General features: G+C 42.2%; 3 protein-coding genes and 1 long non-coding RNA gene across 4 annotated transcripts; 1 reads left to right on the forward strand and 3 right to left on the reverse strand.

Annotated features, from left to right (window-relative positions):
* Positions 1–3,993: 3,993 nt before the first annotated feature.
* On the forward strand, positions 3,994–6,971 carry LOC124649505 (E3 ubiquitin-protein ligase XB3-like). Its single transcript, XM_047189125.1, has 8 exons — positions 3,994–4,278; positions 4,393–4,452; positions 4,544–4,615; positions 4,692–4,813; positions 5,097–5,237; positions 5,334–5,441; positions 5,937–6,198; positions 6,293–6,971. Exons 1-8 carry the CDS (start codon positions 4,096–4,098, stop codon positions 6,689–6,691), a joined length of 1,347 nt encoding a protein of 448 aa, XP_047045081.1. The 5' UTR covers positions 3,994–4,095; the 3' UTR covers positions 6,692–6,971.
* Positions 6,972–11,163: 4,192 nt separating this feature from the next.
* On the reverse strand, positions 11,164–12,428 carry LOC124708644. Its single transcript, XM_047240317.1, has 4 exons — positions 12,328–12,428; positions 11,978–12,210; positions 11,766–11,838; positions 11,164–11,510 (listed from the first exon to the last, which is right to left on the reverse strand). Exons 1-4 carry the CDS (start codon positions 12,415–12,417, stop codon positions 11,421–11,423), a joined length of 486 nt encoding a protein of 161 aa, XP_047096273.1. The 5' UTR covers positions 12,418–12,428; the 3' UTR covers positions 11,164–11,420.
* A 294-nt stretch (positions 12,429–12,722) lies between these two features.
* On the reverse strand, positions 12,723–13,171 carry LOC124708645. The gene is made up of 2 exons (XR_007005250.1): positions 13,049–13,171; positions 12,723–12,893 (listed from the first exon to the last, which is right to left on the reverse strand). It is a non-coding gene; the product is annotated as an uncharacterized LOC124708645 (long non-coding RNA).
* Positions 13,172–13,173: 2 nt separating this feature from the next.
* Positions 13,174–16,140, reverse strand: LOC124646881 (5' exonuclease Apollo-like; the record flags this gene model as incomplete). The annotated part of the gene is made up of 5 exons (XM_047186924.1): positions 15,904–16,140; positions 15,742–15,847; positions 14,708–14,901; positions 14,409–14,615; positions 13,174–13,470 (listed from the first exon to the last, which is right to left on the reverse strand). Coding segments are annotated over exons 1-5 (1,041 nt in total), but the record flags the coding sequence as incomplete, so codon positions are not given.
* Positions 16,141–17,928: the final 1,788 nt, after the last annotated feature.

Consider the following 17,928-nt stretch of genomic DNA (forward strand, 5'->3'; position numbering starts at 1 on the left):
ATTTTTTTCCACCAGATATATTTTTAAACATATGGAGTTGTCTTGAATGGTAAAAAAGGTTCCGCCGAACCGTGGGTGCCTGCATGTTTAATTCACACTAAAACTGTAAAATAATTTATTTTTTTGAAGTAAAAATAATTATAGAAAGGTCACATAGAAAATTGCTCCAAAATTTCTCAAAACATACTAAATTTTCATTTCCACTTTCTACATTGCTTTTTTTTTAAACCCACTTTCTACATTGCTTGCAACATAGTACTGCCCGAAAGAAAATGGAGGGAATCATCCGTTGGTAAAAGAGGTTCAAACTGGCACCTACCATTTGGAGAAGAAATCTTTTATCTCTAAATAGCAATACCCCACTAGCTGATTTTCCTGCTCTCTCCTGTGTCCACGTCATCGTTTTTACCCCACGTACCGCGATGTAATCCACCATCTCTTCGCTGCTCCCTCCTTGACCCAAGTCAGCGCACGTCTAATTTAGTTTTGTTCCGAGCGAGCATGCCACGAGCAGGTTCACATGCAGCTCCGGCTGCGCATTCGGTTAATTTGGTTAATTCGGTTCGGTTTATACGGTTTGTCGGTAAATACGGTTTTAATACTTCGGTAAATACGGTTTTGTACGAAAATACGGTTCGGTTTCGGTAGTAACCATTCAACTTCGGTTAGGTTTCGGTAATAACCAAATTAACCAAAGTTGACGCGAATTTTGTAATAACACGTAATTTTATGTTCAATATTTTTAGTTTTGCATATGGTATAACTGAACTAAATCTACTGCAACAAGACAAAAACAAAGAAGTGGTTCAGTTTTCGGCAAAATAGAAAAAAAAGCAGCAAAGCTAGTTTGGAACTTGCAACCTGTACGTTAAAATACTTAATATGCATGTTCAAACCAGTGTGACAGAACGATTTTCATTTAAGCATTGCACTTGGCGTCCTATAATAGTTATATGCATAGTTTGGTTGGGCGGGACATGCAATTCTGTGTCTTTTTTTCGACAAAGAGTATATATTAATATCAGAGATACCAATTACACCCAGCCTCTGCAACAACGCACTGCCCTAGCGACATTACGGATGCACACCGCCAAAAAAGAAAGAAGAATTACCAAAAAAGAAAAGCCCCGCTACAATGATCTAATCTTTTAAACAACAGCACTAACACCATCATGACAGCACCAGAAGTTCAGCTTCTCCAAAAGCGACGCCTCCAAGAAGGTAACAGTGCACCAGCGCTGTCGTCACCCGATCATAGATCTTAGGTTTTCACCCTGAAGAAAATCCTCACTCTCAAAACAATGCCTTCAACAAGGACATTGCCAGTCACAACCAATTAAGACCAGACCTTGGATTTTCACCCTGAAAGGTAAGATTTTGAACTTCTCCTGTGCAGTCGCCCCCACTCGCATGCCGTTGCTCCAAAGACACCGATCACGAAGCCAATTCCTCCTCGGTGTCTAGATGGCCAATGTTCGGTTTCATTCAGTTAACTGTTTTAATTCGGTTTTTTACTGAAATAACTGAATTTATAATGGTTATCTCTTTTGCTAACTGTAACCTAACTGAAAACTGAAAAAACCACAATTTTGGTTACGGTTAGGTTTTCTTCGGTTCGGTTTTCGGTTTCAGTTCGGTTTTGCACAGCCGGACATGCAGCCCACTGATACATCAGCCCATTACTCGCCCATTAATACTTTTTTCTTCCGTATTGACCTGGGCAGCCACGCGCTTTTATCTTCTCCATAAAATCTCTCTGATGGCACATTCTCTTTCTCTTCCCCACCTCCACAAACCATTGCAATTCCACTATTCACGACCTCTAAACTTCCTGGTGGTCTACTACTTAATCCTTCCACTCCTCATCTCCAAATCTCCCACTCTCCACTCTCCTCCCTCTGCTTCCTCTTCCAACTCTCGATCCGTCTTCTTACCCCAATGTGATCGGCAGCACGCCCTCCCGACAATTCAGCTGCTCCAGCAGTGACGTATACGCAGATCCTCCTATCAGCGAGGGCGCTTATTCTGGCCTAGACGGCTAGACCTGCTTCGTCAGCTGCCAGTCCGGGTATGTGTACTGTACTTGGTATGCAGAATCCCAATTCTCAAGTCTTACACAAGGGTGAAGATGATCGGCAGTGTTTCGAAGAGCGCAGAGTACCTACGTGCACATTTTTTCTATCGTTCTAACCTCATCCAGATATATGGTGATTCTTTTGATTGTTGTGGTGAGATTTTTTTTCATCTGACACATCTATTCCAACCATGTACAGGTTCTAATCCATGATTCCTATCACCCTGTCCCGGCATGATCTCATGGTGCTTCTGCCTCTGTAGGTTTGATTTTCAAAATATGCAGGCTAATGTATGTTCGTGTTGAATTTGTGAGCAGATTTGCAGAGCTAAAGGAATAGGTGCACAACTTCACATCCCGTGGCCAACATTTTACAATGGAATGAAATACTTTTGTGTGTTCTCTCCGATGACTTTCATCTCAAAAATGAAATACCCAAATCTTATATGCATCCGAGAATGGAACAGGTCCTCATGTAATTGTTGTTAGATTTTCCGTCTTTGATTGATTTAGAAGTGCCTCGGTCCTAGATCTTTGATCTAATTACGCACATTTTGTTTGCATAATTGTTCAAATTCTCTTCACTTACCAGCTTTCATTGTTACTAATTTATTATTCAGTCTATTTGTATCATTATTTTTTTAATTATGGAAATTTATAGTCGTAAGTTTGATAGTGGTGGTAAAAATATGGCAGTGACTCAATTTGTTTCTTTTTTTTGCGGTTGCCATTGTTCATAGATAAGAGCTGGCAGCACCACTTAATGTTGTGCAATTTATCGTATCACATTAGGTCTCTAAATTGAACATCTAACTCCCGTATTGATGAGCTTTTACAGACTTGCATCGTATTTCGAAAAGAAAAAGTTGTTAATGCAAGCTCAGCTGATATGTCCATATCTTTTTGTGCGGGTCTGATATGTCCATATCTGATGATGAAAAGTATGCACTGGATGAATATTACGGGGTCATCATTTGACGTAGTAAATCAACTTCAATGCTGGAATGCTCGATCGCATATATGAAAAGATCACTTGCAGCAGCCTTTCTATACCATAATGAAGTTTTATTTATTTTGCTAAAAACTATTATGTTATATTACGTTCACCTTTTTTTGCCACAAATCCCGCCGCAACGCGCGGGGTATCATCTAGTATAACAAAAGCTACGTGCCATGATGCAATGATCTGCACCCACCAACACCAAACCAAATCATATCGTACCAAACCCCACGAGTATGTCCAATAAAATCATTTTCTCCCACACATTATAAATAGCATGATTGCTTCCTTGTATATAAAATTATAGAGTGTAGTCATTCCGAAAAATGATGGATCTAGTGGATCGACTTCTTTGGCTAGATTTACATTATCTTGTGATATGCATTTTCTTGCTAAAATTTGGAAAATTTAGCTGGATTATAGCTTTTTACTGGTTCCATAATTCAAATCTGAGTTCCAATTTCCAAAACGAAAATTTCAGAGTCAAATGGGTGGGTCCACATAACAGAAGACTTCCATTAGAAGGAGTAGAGGCTAGAGAGAGAGAGGAGGCTTCCGAGGGAAGATAGTTTTTAATTCGCAAAAAAAAAGAAAAGAAAAGAAAAAGTATTTTTTTTTTTTGAAAATGAATTAGGTAACATGTTGTATTTCTAAAGTGAATTATTTGGCTAGTTAACAAAATCCCAACCACAATGATCCATGTTATTATATATACTCGAATTTGTTTTCTCATCACGTGTTGGCTGATGGGTTGATCCCAACGACCAGCTTGAGTGAAATCACGAGATATTTCGTTATCTTTTTGTTTCTTCAAAGAAAAGAAAGAAAAAACAGGCAATCAATCACGAGGAGGAGAGAGAAAGGTCCATAATAAAAAGGCGTAAAGACTGTCCGCCTCTCTTTCCCCATTTCCCACTCCAGTGTCCCCGGCCGGCGCCCACCTACCCCACTTCGCCGGCGGCGGGAGGAGTCGTCGCCGGAGCCTCCCCCGCCGCCACAAACCGGAGCTGGGGCCACGAACATGGGCCACGGGGTGAGCTGCGCCCGCACCGGCGACGAGCACGACTTCTTCCGCGCCGCGCAGCTCGGGGACCTCGACGCCCTGGCCGCCCTCCTCGCCGCCGACGGCTCCCTCGCCCGCCGCGCCACCCTCTACGACCGCCTCTCCCCGCTCCACATCGCCGCCGCCAATGGACGCCTCGAGGTCAGCACCCGATACTCCGACTCCTCCTCGCCTCCTCGCCACACGCGCGCGCCATGGATCCATCACACCCGCGTGCTATTACTCTTCCCTGAGCTTTCTTCTTCTTCCCCGCAGGCGCTCTCAATGTTCCTGGATCGCGGGGCGCAGCCGGACGCGGTGGATCGGCACAAGCAGGTGAGAGATCCCATTCAAAATCTAGCTAGCGTACGTAACTGCCAACAAGCTTCCGAAAAGATCTCACCTTTTCTTGCCCTGTCGTCTCCAGACTCCCCTGATGCTCGCCGCCATGCACGGCAAGATCGGCTGCGTGCTCAAGCTCCTCCAGGCCGGCGCAAATGTGAGCAAACCCACAAATTTCTTGTACTACGAATTTCGCTTGCAAAATCCGCTCACTAACCATACCTGTGCACCAGATCTTGATGTTCGATTCGGTGAACGCGAGGACCTGCCTCCACCACGCGGCTTACTACGGCCACGTCGACTGCCTGGACGCCATCCTCTGCGCCGCGCAGACCACGGCGGTGGCCGATTCATGGTGAGCGATCTCTGCGTACAGCTCGATGCAATGGCGGGGCTACTTGAAGCTAGCAGGGTGCACACGCACCAGGGTAGAAGAAAATTTAAGCCTGCAATTAGGCTGAAAACCAGTTTGTGCACTCTCTAGCTAAACACTCATTAGTGCACCCATCTGGCTTAAATTTGTTGCAATTTTAGAGTAGCAAGGAGCAGTGCACCCTGATTAGTTTTGCTCTAGCTCCGCTGCTGCCTCGATGGCTCGGTTGCTTGTTTGCTCACCGGCTGCCGTGGAAGCTTCGCAGGGGGTACGCCCGGTTCATGAACGTCAGGGACGACAACGGCGCGACGCCGCTGCATCTTGCGTCCAGGCAGGGGCGGCCAGACTGCCTGCAGGTGCTGCTGGAGAATGGCGCCATTGTGTCTGCTTTGACCGGTTCATATGGGTAATGCTGCTGATCATTGCCAGTCCTGTTATTTAAGGACCAGATCAGTTTTATTTATTGATTGGGCCAATGCTGATTCATGTGTTGCTGCTGCAGCTTCCCTGGTAGTACGGCGTTGCATCTGGCCGCTCGCAGCGGGAACTTGGATTGCATCCGAAAGCTGCTCGCTTGGGGAGCTGATCGGCTACAAAGGGACTCGGCTGGGTGAGAACTAGATCCCTGTCATGGAGCTCACACATTCTTGGTGTATGTAGCAGGGCAGTTTTAGACTTTTAGTGCTCTCGTTTAGTATTCACAAATGTTCCCTGCAGTTCATAATCAATAGAACTCAACTATTCTACAGTAGTAACTAGTGAACTCACTAAGTATTTGTTCAATCTACATCCAGTAAGTTCACCTAGCCCGGCAACAACCAATAATTTTATATGTTGTTTAATACTCGTTTCACGAATTGCCATAGTCATCCTACTGAAATCTTAATGTCAAATGTTGTTGTGCTTAGTAGTAACAAATGGTCCCTGATGTTCGTAATCAATAGAACACTTATTCTAGTAACTAGTGAACTCAGTAAGCATTTGTTGAATCTACATTTGGTAAGTTCAGCTAGGCCAGCAACAATCAAGAATTGATTTTTTGTTTTCATGAACTGCCATACTCATCCTGCTGAAATCTTAATATCAAATGTTGTTGTCCCCTCAGGAGGATACCATTTGCGGTTGCACTAAAGCGCAAATTTGGGGCATGTTCAGCATTGCTAAACCCTTCTTCGGCTGAGCCAATGGTGTGGCCTTCCCCGCTTAAGTTCATCAGCGAGCTTGATCCAGAAGCAAAGGCTCTTCTGGAAGCAGCTCTTATGGAAGCTAACAGGGAGAGGGAGAAGAAGATCCTGAAGGACACCAAGTACTCCCTGCCATCCCCTTCACACTACGATGATAACATTGACAATGACGCATTCTCGGAGGTACAATGATGTTTGCTTTCCCAGCAACACATGAACAATTTATTTTTGCATCTTTGGCTATTGGAAGAATGACTGATGGATAATTTGCACACAGGTGAGCGACACGGAGTTGTGCTGTATTTGCTTCGACCAGGCGTGCACCATCGAGGTGCAGGACTGCGGGCACCAGATGTGCGCGCCCTGCACACTAGCTCTATGTTGCCACAACAAGCCCAACCCGACGACGCTGGCCCCGCCCTCGCCAGCCTGCCCGTTTTGCCGCGGCAGCATCTCGAGGCTGGTGGTGGCACATACAAGGACAGACAACGACCCTGAGAAGGCAGGGTCCCCGCAGCTCGCCCCTAGGCGGTCTCGGCGCTCCCACAACCTCAGTGAGGGCGGCAGCAGCAGCTTCAAAGGGCTGTCCTCGGCCATCTCAAAGATGGCCCGCAGCTCGAGCCGGATGGCCGGCAGCAATAGCGGTGAGACAGACAAGCCCGAGCACGATCCGTGATGCAGAACAAGCGTACATTGGCAAGTAAGCTAAAGAAAAATGGCATCCATCTTTTGCAAACCCCAGATGAGAAATCCAATACCTTGTTGGGGCGCTTTCAGGTGATCCATGGAAGCTCTAGGCAAGTAACTACATAAGTATCTCCGTAGTTTCTATCTATCCTATATATTTTTGGAATCGCCAGGCCAATCTTGAAAGGCCAGAGAGAGGAGGTATTCATCATAGAGGTCAATCTTGAAAGGTCCTAATAAGTCATCGATCCAGGGGCGTGATCGTTGCTACAGCTGCTTCACGGTCTATCTCTGAAGTGCCATGCCATGGCATGTGACCGTGTCCCCGCTACCCTGTGCCTGTGTGATGGATCACGCCCATTTTTGGCCCTTAATGTCTGGCGCGGTTCGTGTACTGGTAGCAGGGTGAGGGTGGTCCTTGGATCGCCATGAATTTGGCTGCTGCTGCAGTAGCCTTGGTGAGTAGATGACACTGTCCTCCGGGTTTCACTGCCTCTTGCTCTGTCAGTGTCTGGTTACTGCTTGTAAGGTTCTCCCCTGTTGTACTGCCTCCAGTAATCTGCGGGATTTATGGCATGTCGTTTACTGCAAGATTCAGTTCCAGTCACAAGCTGGTCTAAGAGCATCTCTAGGAGACTCCTTAATTAAAATAGTGTCCTTTAGAACACCTATACAGTGAACCTAAAAATCGTTTTTCAGTCGGAGTTTACCTCGGCCAGAACTGATATATACTTTTTTTAAACGTGGCAGAATTTGACATTGCAAAGATGATAACATTTCATACATTCATAGTTGCAACAAGATTTTTATCACTGCTAACCCAAAATCTAAACCCTAACTACTAAAATGTGGCTCTGAGATACCTCCCAAAATCTAAACCCTAACTACTGAAATGTGGCTCCGAGATACCTCACCGTAGCCTAGGGTCACTCATTGTCGTAGGTGAGGTCGATGAGTTCTGCAGCTTCCGGTGTTGCTTCTTGCGCCACTTCTCTGCAGCGACCTTCTCCTGTAACTGGAAGAGTAGCTCGTTGAGCTAGTGGTCATTGCGCTGCTTCTTCACTTTGGTGGCCTACGTGTGGCGTGGACGCAACATCAACCAAGTTGTCACACGCTCCTTGAACCAAGTTGTCACACGCTCCTTGTGGGACAAGCGGTTGACGAAGTCAGCAGGGACGACGTCGCTCCCCACTACTTCCTCGTCTGTAGTCCGGCCTCCAATTTGGTGGGGACATCCCCTCGTCGGTGGAAGACAACAATGGTGATGGAGGGGGAGCCCGGTAGCGGCTGACCAGCGTGAGCTCGAGCTCCCTGCCTCTACTCCCGGGTGCCACAACGGAAGGCCAGCGATGGCTCGAGACCTCTGTTGGTCTAGCGACCTCCAAACGGACAAGGTGCATATGCTCCTTCTCGGAGATTGAACCGCGCTCGCCCGGGGTTCTACTCTACGACCATTTCGCAACGCGAAGGAACTACCACGGCTGCGCCCGAGACCGATTGAGCAGTGCCCCGACTTTATCACGCAACATGGATGCCGGATCAAGAGGTGGGGGAGGCTGATTTTTTCACCAGTGGCAGATTGCGCAATGAAGGATCGGCGGAGGAGTGGACGAGGCAAGGAGAAAATCATTTCTCAACCTGCAAATCAACTTTCAACCGGTACAAATGGTGACTCGGGGCTGCGGTCTTCGGTGGCCTACAAAATATTTACAGGGCCTCGTCATTTTAAGGCTTCTGATCGGAACGAAAAAAAGGTCCAAAATTACATATTAGCCCGACTTTTTGAGGGCTAGGTTGATATTGTATATATAGTGTTAGAGATCATCCCTCTTTCAGTTCAGATTTTTGAAAAATTTAACCAATGTATCAATCTTTTATGGCATCCGAGCCATGAGATCTTTAGTGCATTAAAACCCATCCCAAGTCATTATTCATACGAACCATCCAAGTCATGTATATACGGCCCACAAGAGTCACCGGAATTAAACAACTAAACAGAATCATAGGCCATCTATTTTGACATATAGAAAGAGACGAGCCGTAGGTGTAGCTTTCATTCATCTGACCAGGACATAACGACGGAGCTCAAAGGTGAAACAGTGTTCACGTCAGGCGAGTAGAATATTGGTGGAACTCAGCTCGCCATCATCCTATACTTGGCAGTGGAGAAACTATCTGGGTGATAACGCAGCTCGTAATAAGCTGACAAAAGTTGGAGTCGTCTGTGTAAGTAAAGTCATCTAGTGGGGTTGATTGATTAGTGGCCATGCGTTAGTGACAACAGCTCACCAGAATTTGCAAAGCTTCTAAGGGAAGACTTGTCTTTATCTAGTGTTTTTTTTTTTGCGTCTCTACTCCTTTCATCTCTTCTATTGAGTGCAAAGTAGTAGTATGTGTCACGACACATGGACTCCGGAACACTCTCCAATGCTACTCTCCAAAATCCACCAAACTACAGCCACCAGAAAGCCATGTTTGGTAAACAAATAATACACGAAGCAGGTACTGTATAAGTTTTTATTTTTTCGAGAACTCACAGGAGATCCGCGAATCTTTGAATCAAGCGGAAAGGAGATCAACAGTTTACACATTTGCAAAAGGTAGAAGAGGCCTAGAACCCTAACACCACCACACACCACTCATGATAACTCATTCTGAATTTCTTGCAGGTTATACACAAGGCAGGTTCCTCAATTCATATACTCCTTCTCATGTAGCAGTGGGGATCTATGGATACTAGTTGCAATAAATTGATGGCAGTCGTATGTGGCTATCTTTAGCTAGGGTGGCTAGCAACATTCTAGACGTATACAAGAGGCATAGATGCTACTTGTATTTTTTGTTTAGATGGCTGATATTTGCCAAAAAATTGTGTGATCCTTGAGTTGTAAAAGAGATACTATGATACATACTTAATAAAAAGGTTGTGCGCATCGCTTCGATGCATAGGTTGGAGTGATACTCCCATTTCAAAACATATATAAATATTTATTCCTGATAAGCTTATGAAATTTTTCTTCGTTAATGAGATTTAGCAAGTTGTGCCTAAACCATTTTTTGTTGGACTCTAGGTTCTTGACCCCAATACCACCCAGGTATTTTGTAAAGAAAATAATACTTCTTTGATTGGCCCATACTTGAAATTTTGCTCAGCAAACTGCTAGGATGATCTGGAATGGTAGTGGTCATTATTTTCCGCACCCCTTTGGGGAACTTTAGAGAAACATCACATAAAGATCGGAAGAGATCATAGAGGACAACGTTGAAAACAACAATGCATCCCCATAGACTCGGAGCTTTTTCTCAGCAACCTTCCAACTCATTCTTTTTTTTTCTGAACGATCCTCAATCTCTTACCATACCCATGCAATAATGAATTGGGATACCCGGATAATGAAAATGGAGGAACCAACCACATATTACTCTATTAGATGTACATTTAGAAAGTCTATACGCTGTGCCGACCCTGGTAATGAGACTTCGCAAAGGTATTGTGTAGATATATTTAGGTAAAGTTAGGAAATATCTATATGTCAATGATCTTAACATAAATTTATCTCCTACTTCATGGAGGGGGCTCAACTAGCTATAAGAAGGTGAGGAAGAAGGTGATACTTTGTGCTGAAGTTCGGTGGTCCTTCGTTGTAATGCACACCTCTTCAACAGTGATTAGCCTTCCGTCTCCCAAAGAAGTGACACTGGAATACATATTTATCGCGCCGTGCCTCGTTTATCATCTTGTAATTGTTGTGATAGCCTTCACGCTCGAAGTATCTTATATCATCATATAGTTTTTAACACATAGTTGTATTTAGCTTACCTTGCTTATCCGCAAAGCTTAAAACTTCTAAAGAAAAATATTAAAATGTGTAGAAATATATTTATTCCTCTCCCCTCTTGGTTATCCATCTTGATCCTTTGTACGTTTCATTCAAGACCAATCCAAAAGCCAAAAAAAAAAGGAGTTCTAAGGAATCACGATTACATCATGTAGAACAATTGGAAGGTGCGAACCAGAAAGATTTTGAAGGGGGGCCTCGCCTCAGCGGTGACCGCCGCTTCTCTCATCCCCAAAGCTATATACCATAGTAAGTGGGACCTTCGCCCAACAGTGACACTGTAGGTGTTTTCCTGCTAGCGACCAATTTCTGGTCACCATCCAATTTTGTGCTCTTCTCGTCCTCTTTCTAATGTATTGCATGAGTTAGGTCCTTCCTTTTTTTTGGCAAAACAAAATTTAAATCAAGAACACACATAAAAATAGAGTTGGGGTGTTTTGGTGCAGGAGAAGAATAGCCAAACCAACAGGGTGGAACACACATGAGGAGGAAGTTGCATAGCATCCATCGGGTACAAGAGCATATGCATGTAGAGCTCTCTCTCCTTGCTCATTTACAACTTGTATCAATATGCAAAAGAAACCACATAAACTTTTACCATATGCCATCCTTTATTGACTGAAATGTTTTTTATATATAATTCATTAGAAAGTGTACAATGAAATTAGGTTGATCATCCAACCAAGCATCCGGTGGAGACCTTCGTCCTAGCTAACTGATCATGTGCACAACATTTGCTTCTTGTGGAAAATTTTGAAATGATGTATATTCACAAAGTCTCTTGGTCTAACTCCTTATTTGATGGTAGCAAGAATATATGGTTACATCCAACGCTTCTATGATCAGGCAGAACCACATGACCCTGACTTTATGGGCCCACTAACCCTTGTACATGATAGGGGCCTTCTCATTGTACTTGTGGTCCAAGAGATAGAATGTTAAGTGTTCACGGAGTCCTTTGGCATCAGACTGAAAATCAATGACCTATGTTATAAAGAGTATGCAGAATAACCAGATATTCCTCCAAGAATCAAATAAGAAAAAAAATGTATGTAGCCCATTTTATTTATGAAAATATTATATTTTCTTAAAATTATTGAGATATATATACTCTATATATATATATATATATATATATATATATATATTATGCCTACTCATCTTGAAAAAGGATATCCATCTACTATTATATGGAAAAAAGGAAGAGAGATGAATGTCACTTACATCTTTAAAGAAGATATGTTTCTCTAAATCATATAAATCCAGTGCCTTCATGATAAATATACCACTGTCGGATCTATTGAAATAGATAAAGAAAAAGACAATGGAATATAGTTCAATTAATTGCTAAAAATAATTCATTTAACATGTACGAGAAACAACAAAGATTTTTTTTTTAAAAGTACATAGAAATAAATGTGAGCCGGAAACTCAACTCGTTGTCTGAGTTTGATATGGTATGGAAGGTAATATCCATTGCTTTAATTTTTACTCTTCCGGACCCCGAATATGCATTATGAAATGCTTTCTGGAAGTTGTACACCACAGACCGTGCCTCTCTTATCAATTCGTTAGTGTACCCCAATGGGCTCAATACCTCAAATCGTTTCTTCCAAAAATTTGCCACAACTAGGTACCAAGTTTTGCACATTTGCAGTGGCATAAAAACCTGTTGATGTGATTATTATGTCATAAATAATAGCTTTAAACAAGCATGGACATAATGAAAAGAAAGTTACATGGAAATAAAAAATGATGATACAAAAAGAGATAAATGTACACTAACTGCATCCATATTGTCGAGTTTGTATCCCAGATTTTGATCAGTTAGATCATCCGAAATGTTTTCTTGGTATTGAAAGGGGTATTGTAGCATTTTCTGTACGAGAAACAAAGATACATGGAAAATAAAAATAAGATTATCTGTTATACAAACATTCCTATATATGTATATGTATATATATAGTAACTAAAAAGTGGTGAAAAGACCAAACAGGGTTAATGTGGGTCATCTAAAATCAATCCTCCACCACGAAAACAAGTGCATTTGTAGTCCAAAGAATGTAACACTGTAACGTGTAAACTTCAACAAACAGGATATGGAGCCTCCAGTTTACACAAATATATTTTAATCACATGTTAAATTTCTGATGAGGATGAATGAAAAGAACTGCACTCACCGCATATTCGGAATGCAATACATGCATGTCGAAAGCTGCATCATTCCCTTCTGACATAATAGCTTGGCCCATCATGTTCATACAATGTTCTGATATATGACCATTCACGCGCATTGATAGTCCAAAAGTCCTGTGGTCCACCCATGTTTCGTATATCTCCACAACTCTAGGGCTTCATCCCATAATTTTTTTCCAAAAAAAAAAGGAATAAAAAGGTTAAGTGATGTCAATCAATTCAATCAAATTTCAGTTTGCAAATGTACAACAGAGAAATGTGTTTATATTATAATGTGCGTTTTAATAATGAGTTTCATGTTCCAAGATTACCTCTTTCCCGAGAATGGTATTCGTCTAACAAAATCTTCATAGACTTCCTTCTCAAAGGATGTTGAGCAGAAATTGATGCTTAATGGCACATTTTCTTGTGTTATGTGTGCTAAACAACGTTTCCTTACATAATTCAGTTCATTGGCAAAGTTTGGGGGAGTTGTTGAAATGACCCACTGAGGCTGGAGAATTTGCAGCGCTTGCTCTAATTCATCACGAGAGGAGTGGATTGAGAAACAAATATGCCATACCCCAGAATCATCCTGCTCGGCTTCTGTTAGGCTCAGTTTCTGGTTTTGACCATGGGCATTTGCATACCACATTGTTGAAGGACGGATAAGTAAAGAATCTGGCTGACGACTAGCCCTTCTCTCTTCAAGCTTGGTTTCTTTGATCTCTTTGAATTGGTTCCGTCCAACTATCTGTAGAGTTAACAAGTTATAACTTTGCAGAGTTAACAAGTTATAACTTAATTTAAACCAAAAACGATCACATGAAACTTTGTGTGTAGCTCGTTTCAAAAAAAGAAACTTTGTGTGTAGAGTATCAACAAAAAAAAACTTGATAAGAACCTATAGACTGGCCAGTTGTGCATAGAAATTGAAAAACTCTATCTGCCAAATATGTGTACTTGAATCAACAAAAAATCATAGTCCGCCAGCCAATGTGGTATGTTCTATATCATACTACCTCCATCCTAAGACTTAAAGCCTATTTTTTTCAGAAAGTCAAACTATGTTAAGTTTGACTAAGTTTTTATCAAAAATCATTAACATAAAAAGTACAAAATCAATATCATTAGATAGATAATGAAATATATGTTCATATGGTACCTACAAAATATCATATTTGTTCATAAATTCTTCTAAAAGTTTGGTCAAACTTTACTTCGTTTGACTTTCTGAAAAAATATAGGTCTTAAGCCTTGGGATGGAGGTAGTAGTCGCTTGGATTTGAGCTGGAGTTGATTTTAAGTATTCCACCCGGCCCAAATTAATTGTCGCAACCTATATATTATCTGCAGTAATGAGATGTAGTCACCGGCAATTAATTTTGTCTAGATATCCCCATAGTATTATAATTCGGCCACCCCAAATAGATGGTGAGATGTTTTCCATTCCTCTGATTAACGTGGGGATATCTACAGAATCTAATTAGATTTGAGTACTGATCGATATATATATATAGAAAAATAATTAGATTTGAGTAATTAAATAATTTTTTGTAGTGAAATAATTCATAGTGACTGCAATTCGTCTATGTACATCGAAACCAATTTCCCCCCCAAGGAAACAAATTTAAAATTTTGAAAAAAAGATGGAAAGTAGTGCTATTAAAACCGAATGATTTATTAACACACCTGGAAACGACAAGTTGGATCAACAGTGATTATTTCAGGGACTGTAAGTGACAATGTGTCAAAATAATCCAAATTCCATCCTCTGTCAAGATAAATTTTGGATCCAAATGCCCTTGATACCTCAAGTAGGATCTCTTCATGCCCAAGTCTTTCACAGTGAAGATAAACGAAAGGTGCATGTGGATGCTTCAGTATGCAAGCTATAACCTGCAGTCGCCGAATCATTTGACAGTTAGTGGTTGAATCTCCTCGCAATAAGTGAGATGAAGCACATTTATATCCTCAGGGCAGAGGAAAACCTGCTGAATTGCCAACTCCTTGCTCGGAAACATGGGGAATTCAGAAAATGTGCAGTCAAGGTACACATTGTCTAAACGGCAATTATTTTCTTCCACTTTCAGTGGCAAATTCTGTACAAAATTTGATGTGAGCCGACAGTCCCCTGTGTGCAGTATCTTACCGAATGGACCCTCAAATAGAAACATAGCTGCTCCTGAAGCCACAAGAAACAGAAAGCATTACCCATGCCCAAGCCCAACCGTTTTCAATTTCCAGCATGCATTATATTGTAAAAATATCTAAACAGAATCTTATATATGACTTACATATATATATATAAATTATCGTAGGCATGAGTTCCAAATCATAATTAATACATATGTAGATGGCTTAGAGTTTTTATCCCATCTATTAAAGACGTGCGCATACTTGCAATTTTGAAAAGTGCATAACTAATGGAGTTATCTATTAATATCTGTCACAACTAAGAAATTATTAAGAAGCGGCCGGAGCCTAACTCTCATTCGGTATGTTTTTGGATAATGGTGTGTGTATGTTTTTTCAGTTGTGTGTATATATAATACAAGCAATGTGGAATTAAGTTTGTTGATATTTTACTCTTTCAACGGCGGACTGTAGTACTAAGTACATAGTGTGTTCACAATGCAGTCTAATAGATTCTATATACGTAAAAAAATGAGATTTAAGACGTGCATAATTCGTTAAGCATACCCTTTTTTCCCTTTACTAGAGGACATCAGATATTGTAAAGCTCAAATGTAAGAGAACCAACGAAGATCCAAAATAGGTAATTAATGGGCGACACAAGGTCTCATGATGGGCTGGGTTGGTCTATATAAGTTTTGTATTCATGCAACAAGATGTACTTGTTAGTTGAAAGCATCTTCTCATGATGGGCTGGTTGTCTATATAGGTTTTCTATTCATGTATTCAACTAGATGTACTTGCTAGTTGAATGTTCTCTCATCTAAATGAAACATCAATATTTGTTTGTAAAGATTACTTTGAATCTTTACAAAGATGTACTTTTTACCTGGGCAATGGTTGGCATCGTAGGCGGTGACAGAAAAGTCGCCGTCAGGGTCGCGCACCACCAACCTCTTTCCCAGCTCCATCTCCACAAACACCCCTCGCTCCAGCTGCAGTACAACCAAACCTCACGAGAGATCTCGATTAAGTAACAGAAACAAACTACGGGATCAAAGTTGTCGATCTGGTAGATGGAGCTAGGAGCAGTAACCTGGCGAACGCGTAGGAGAGCAAGCCGCATGGTGAGTCTGGTGGCGTAGATGGTGTCGCCGGGGTAGGCCTGGGCGTTGGCGAGGTGGTCCGTGTGCGCGTGGGTGAGGAAGTGGTGGTGGCGCCGGCGGCGGGAGGAGGAGCCCCATGTGTCGACGACGAAGGGGAGGCCCAGCGGCATCTCTGTCGGCATTGGTACAATATCCTCCAAACTCCACTGGCCACTCCACTCGCAGTTCGCTGCAGTACGTACGTAGGTTGCGTCCGTTTATATACCCGTCTTAGCGGGAGAAAGTGCCAAAGTGGTGCCTTCTGGAGGAAGGAAGGCAGATCATGCAACGTGTACGTTCGTGGATTTGCATATGCACCTTTAGCCTTTAGATGAGCGATAGGGCTTTACACCTTTTAGTCGGTGGATTTGCACCTTTAGTCTTTAGATCAATCACAGCAACCTCGGGAAACGACATAATAGTGATGGATACAATTCAATCACTGAATCGTACTATACGTACACTCTGACAAGGCATCCATAATTTGTATTCTATGAAGACGTTGAGTCTTGCAGTGAGAAGCCGTGCAAGGGTATCATCTAGCTAGCAACCGTTGAATATATAAGCAAATAACTATATGATTTAATCCAAATGAACAGTTGATAAAGCATGATATCATAAAAACAAAAATTAAAGTAGATCAACAGATTGCATCTAAGCGTGATAACACATCTATTCTGACTGCCAAACCTAGAAACTCTAGCAAGATCTCAAATAAAAAAAAATGCAAAATCACATACAGCGCAAGTCGGATCAGCATTGTTCGTATTGATGTTGTCACCCATGTCTCCGAAGAGGTAGTCGATGTCCAGGAAGAAATCATCATGGGGACATGATATTACCAGTAGCCGCGTTGCAGCGCTGCCCAAAAAACATGATTGCCCCTCACCCATACAGATCTACAAGAGGCGGGTTTCCAGGGCTTCATGTCCCGCCCTTTGGTGTACGTCGGAAGGTGGGATGGGGAAGAGGTGGGCGACAGCGAAAGGCAAGTAATCTCATGTAGCGTTTCAATTAGAGTTTGTGCCTGGGGTTTATATAGTGCATGTCACATAAGAGTATAAGACATGGGGCGCATCCCATGTCCAAGTCAACACAACCCACAATCCATACAATCTAGAGACGGTTCATAACGTGTTCGTTAACTACTTGCATATTAATACATGATTAATTTCTTAAACAACAAAAACTATAAACAACATGATGTGTATGAGCTCCACTCAGCTGAATCCGAGGAACATGAGTGCGGGTGTGCGGACGCAGCGAGGCAGGCAGAGTAGGAGGAGTGTGCGTGAACTCCTTCTCTCCTTACCCACTTAGTAGTGCTAGAATAGCTCACCATAAAATCTCCTCCAACTCTCTCCCAACTAGCAGTGTGGGACTAAATTTTAGTCTTACTCCTTTACATGTATGAATGGGCCATATCAGAATCATGCATCAATTGGCCATAACAAAATTTCAGAATTTGTACTAGACTAGGGGCCAATGCCCACTAGCAAATTCCAATAATCCCCCACCCCCAAGTCTTATAGGCACATCAAAGAATTTTGTTGCAAAACATTGTTTGGTGGATACTATTAAGTTGAACTTTCACTAAGGACTTTATATTACACTAGTTTGCAACTTTAATAGTGGATTGTGCCTTGAACTACAAGTTTTCTGCGTACTAGATTCATGCAGAGACTAGACTGATATTGGGCTGCCACAGGACTTCCCCACGGGTTGGAGTTTATATGTCATACTCCAAAGCCTTTTGTAAGTGTATTAGAGAGCACCCAACTCTCACATACTGCGACATTTGACTTCACACTTCCCCAGGGGTTGGAGCTTATACTTCATACTCCGTGCCACTTCTATGTTTTCCAAGGATTATTGCGGGAAGGTTAAGCCTCTCGAGTTTTGAAGGAATACATCATACAGAAGAAAATTGT

The sequence above is a fragment of the Lolium rigidum genome, chromosome 4 (assembly GCF_022539505.1).
Source record: "Lolium rigidum isolate FL_2022 chromosome 4, APGP_CSIRO_Lrig_0.1, whole genome shotgun sequence".
NCBI classification, from domain to species: Eukaryota; Viridiplantae; Streptophyta; class Magnoliopsida; order Poales; family Poaceae; genus Lolium; species Lolium rigidum.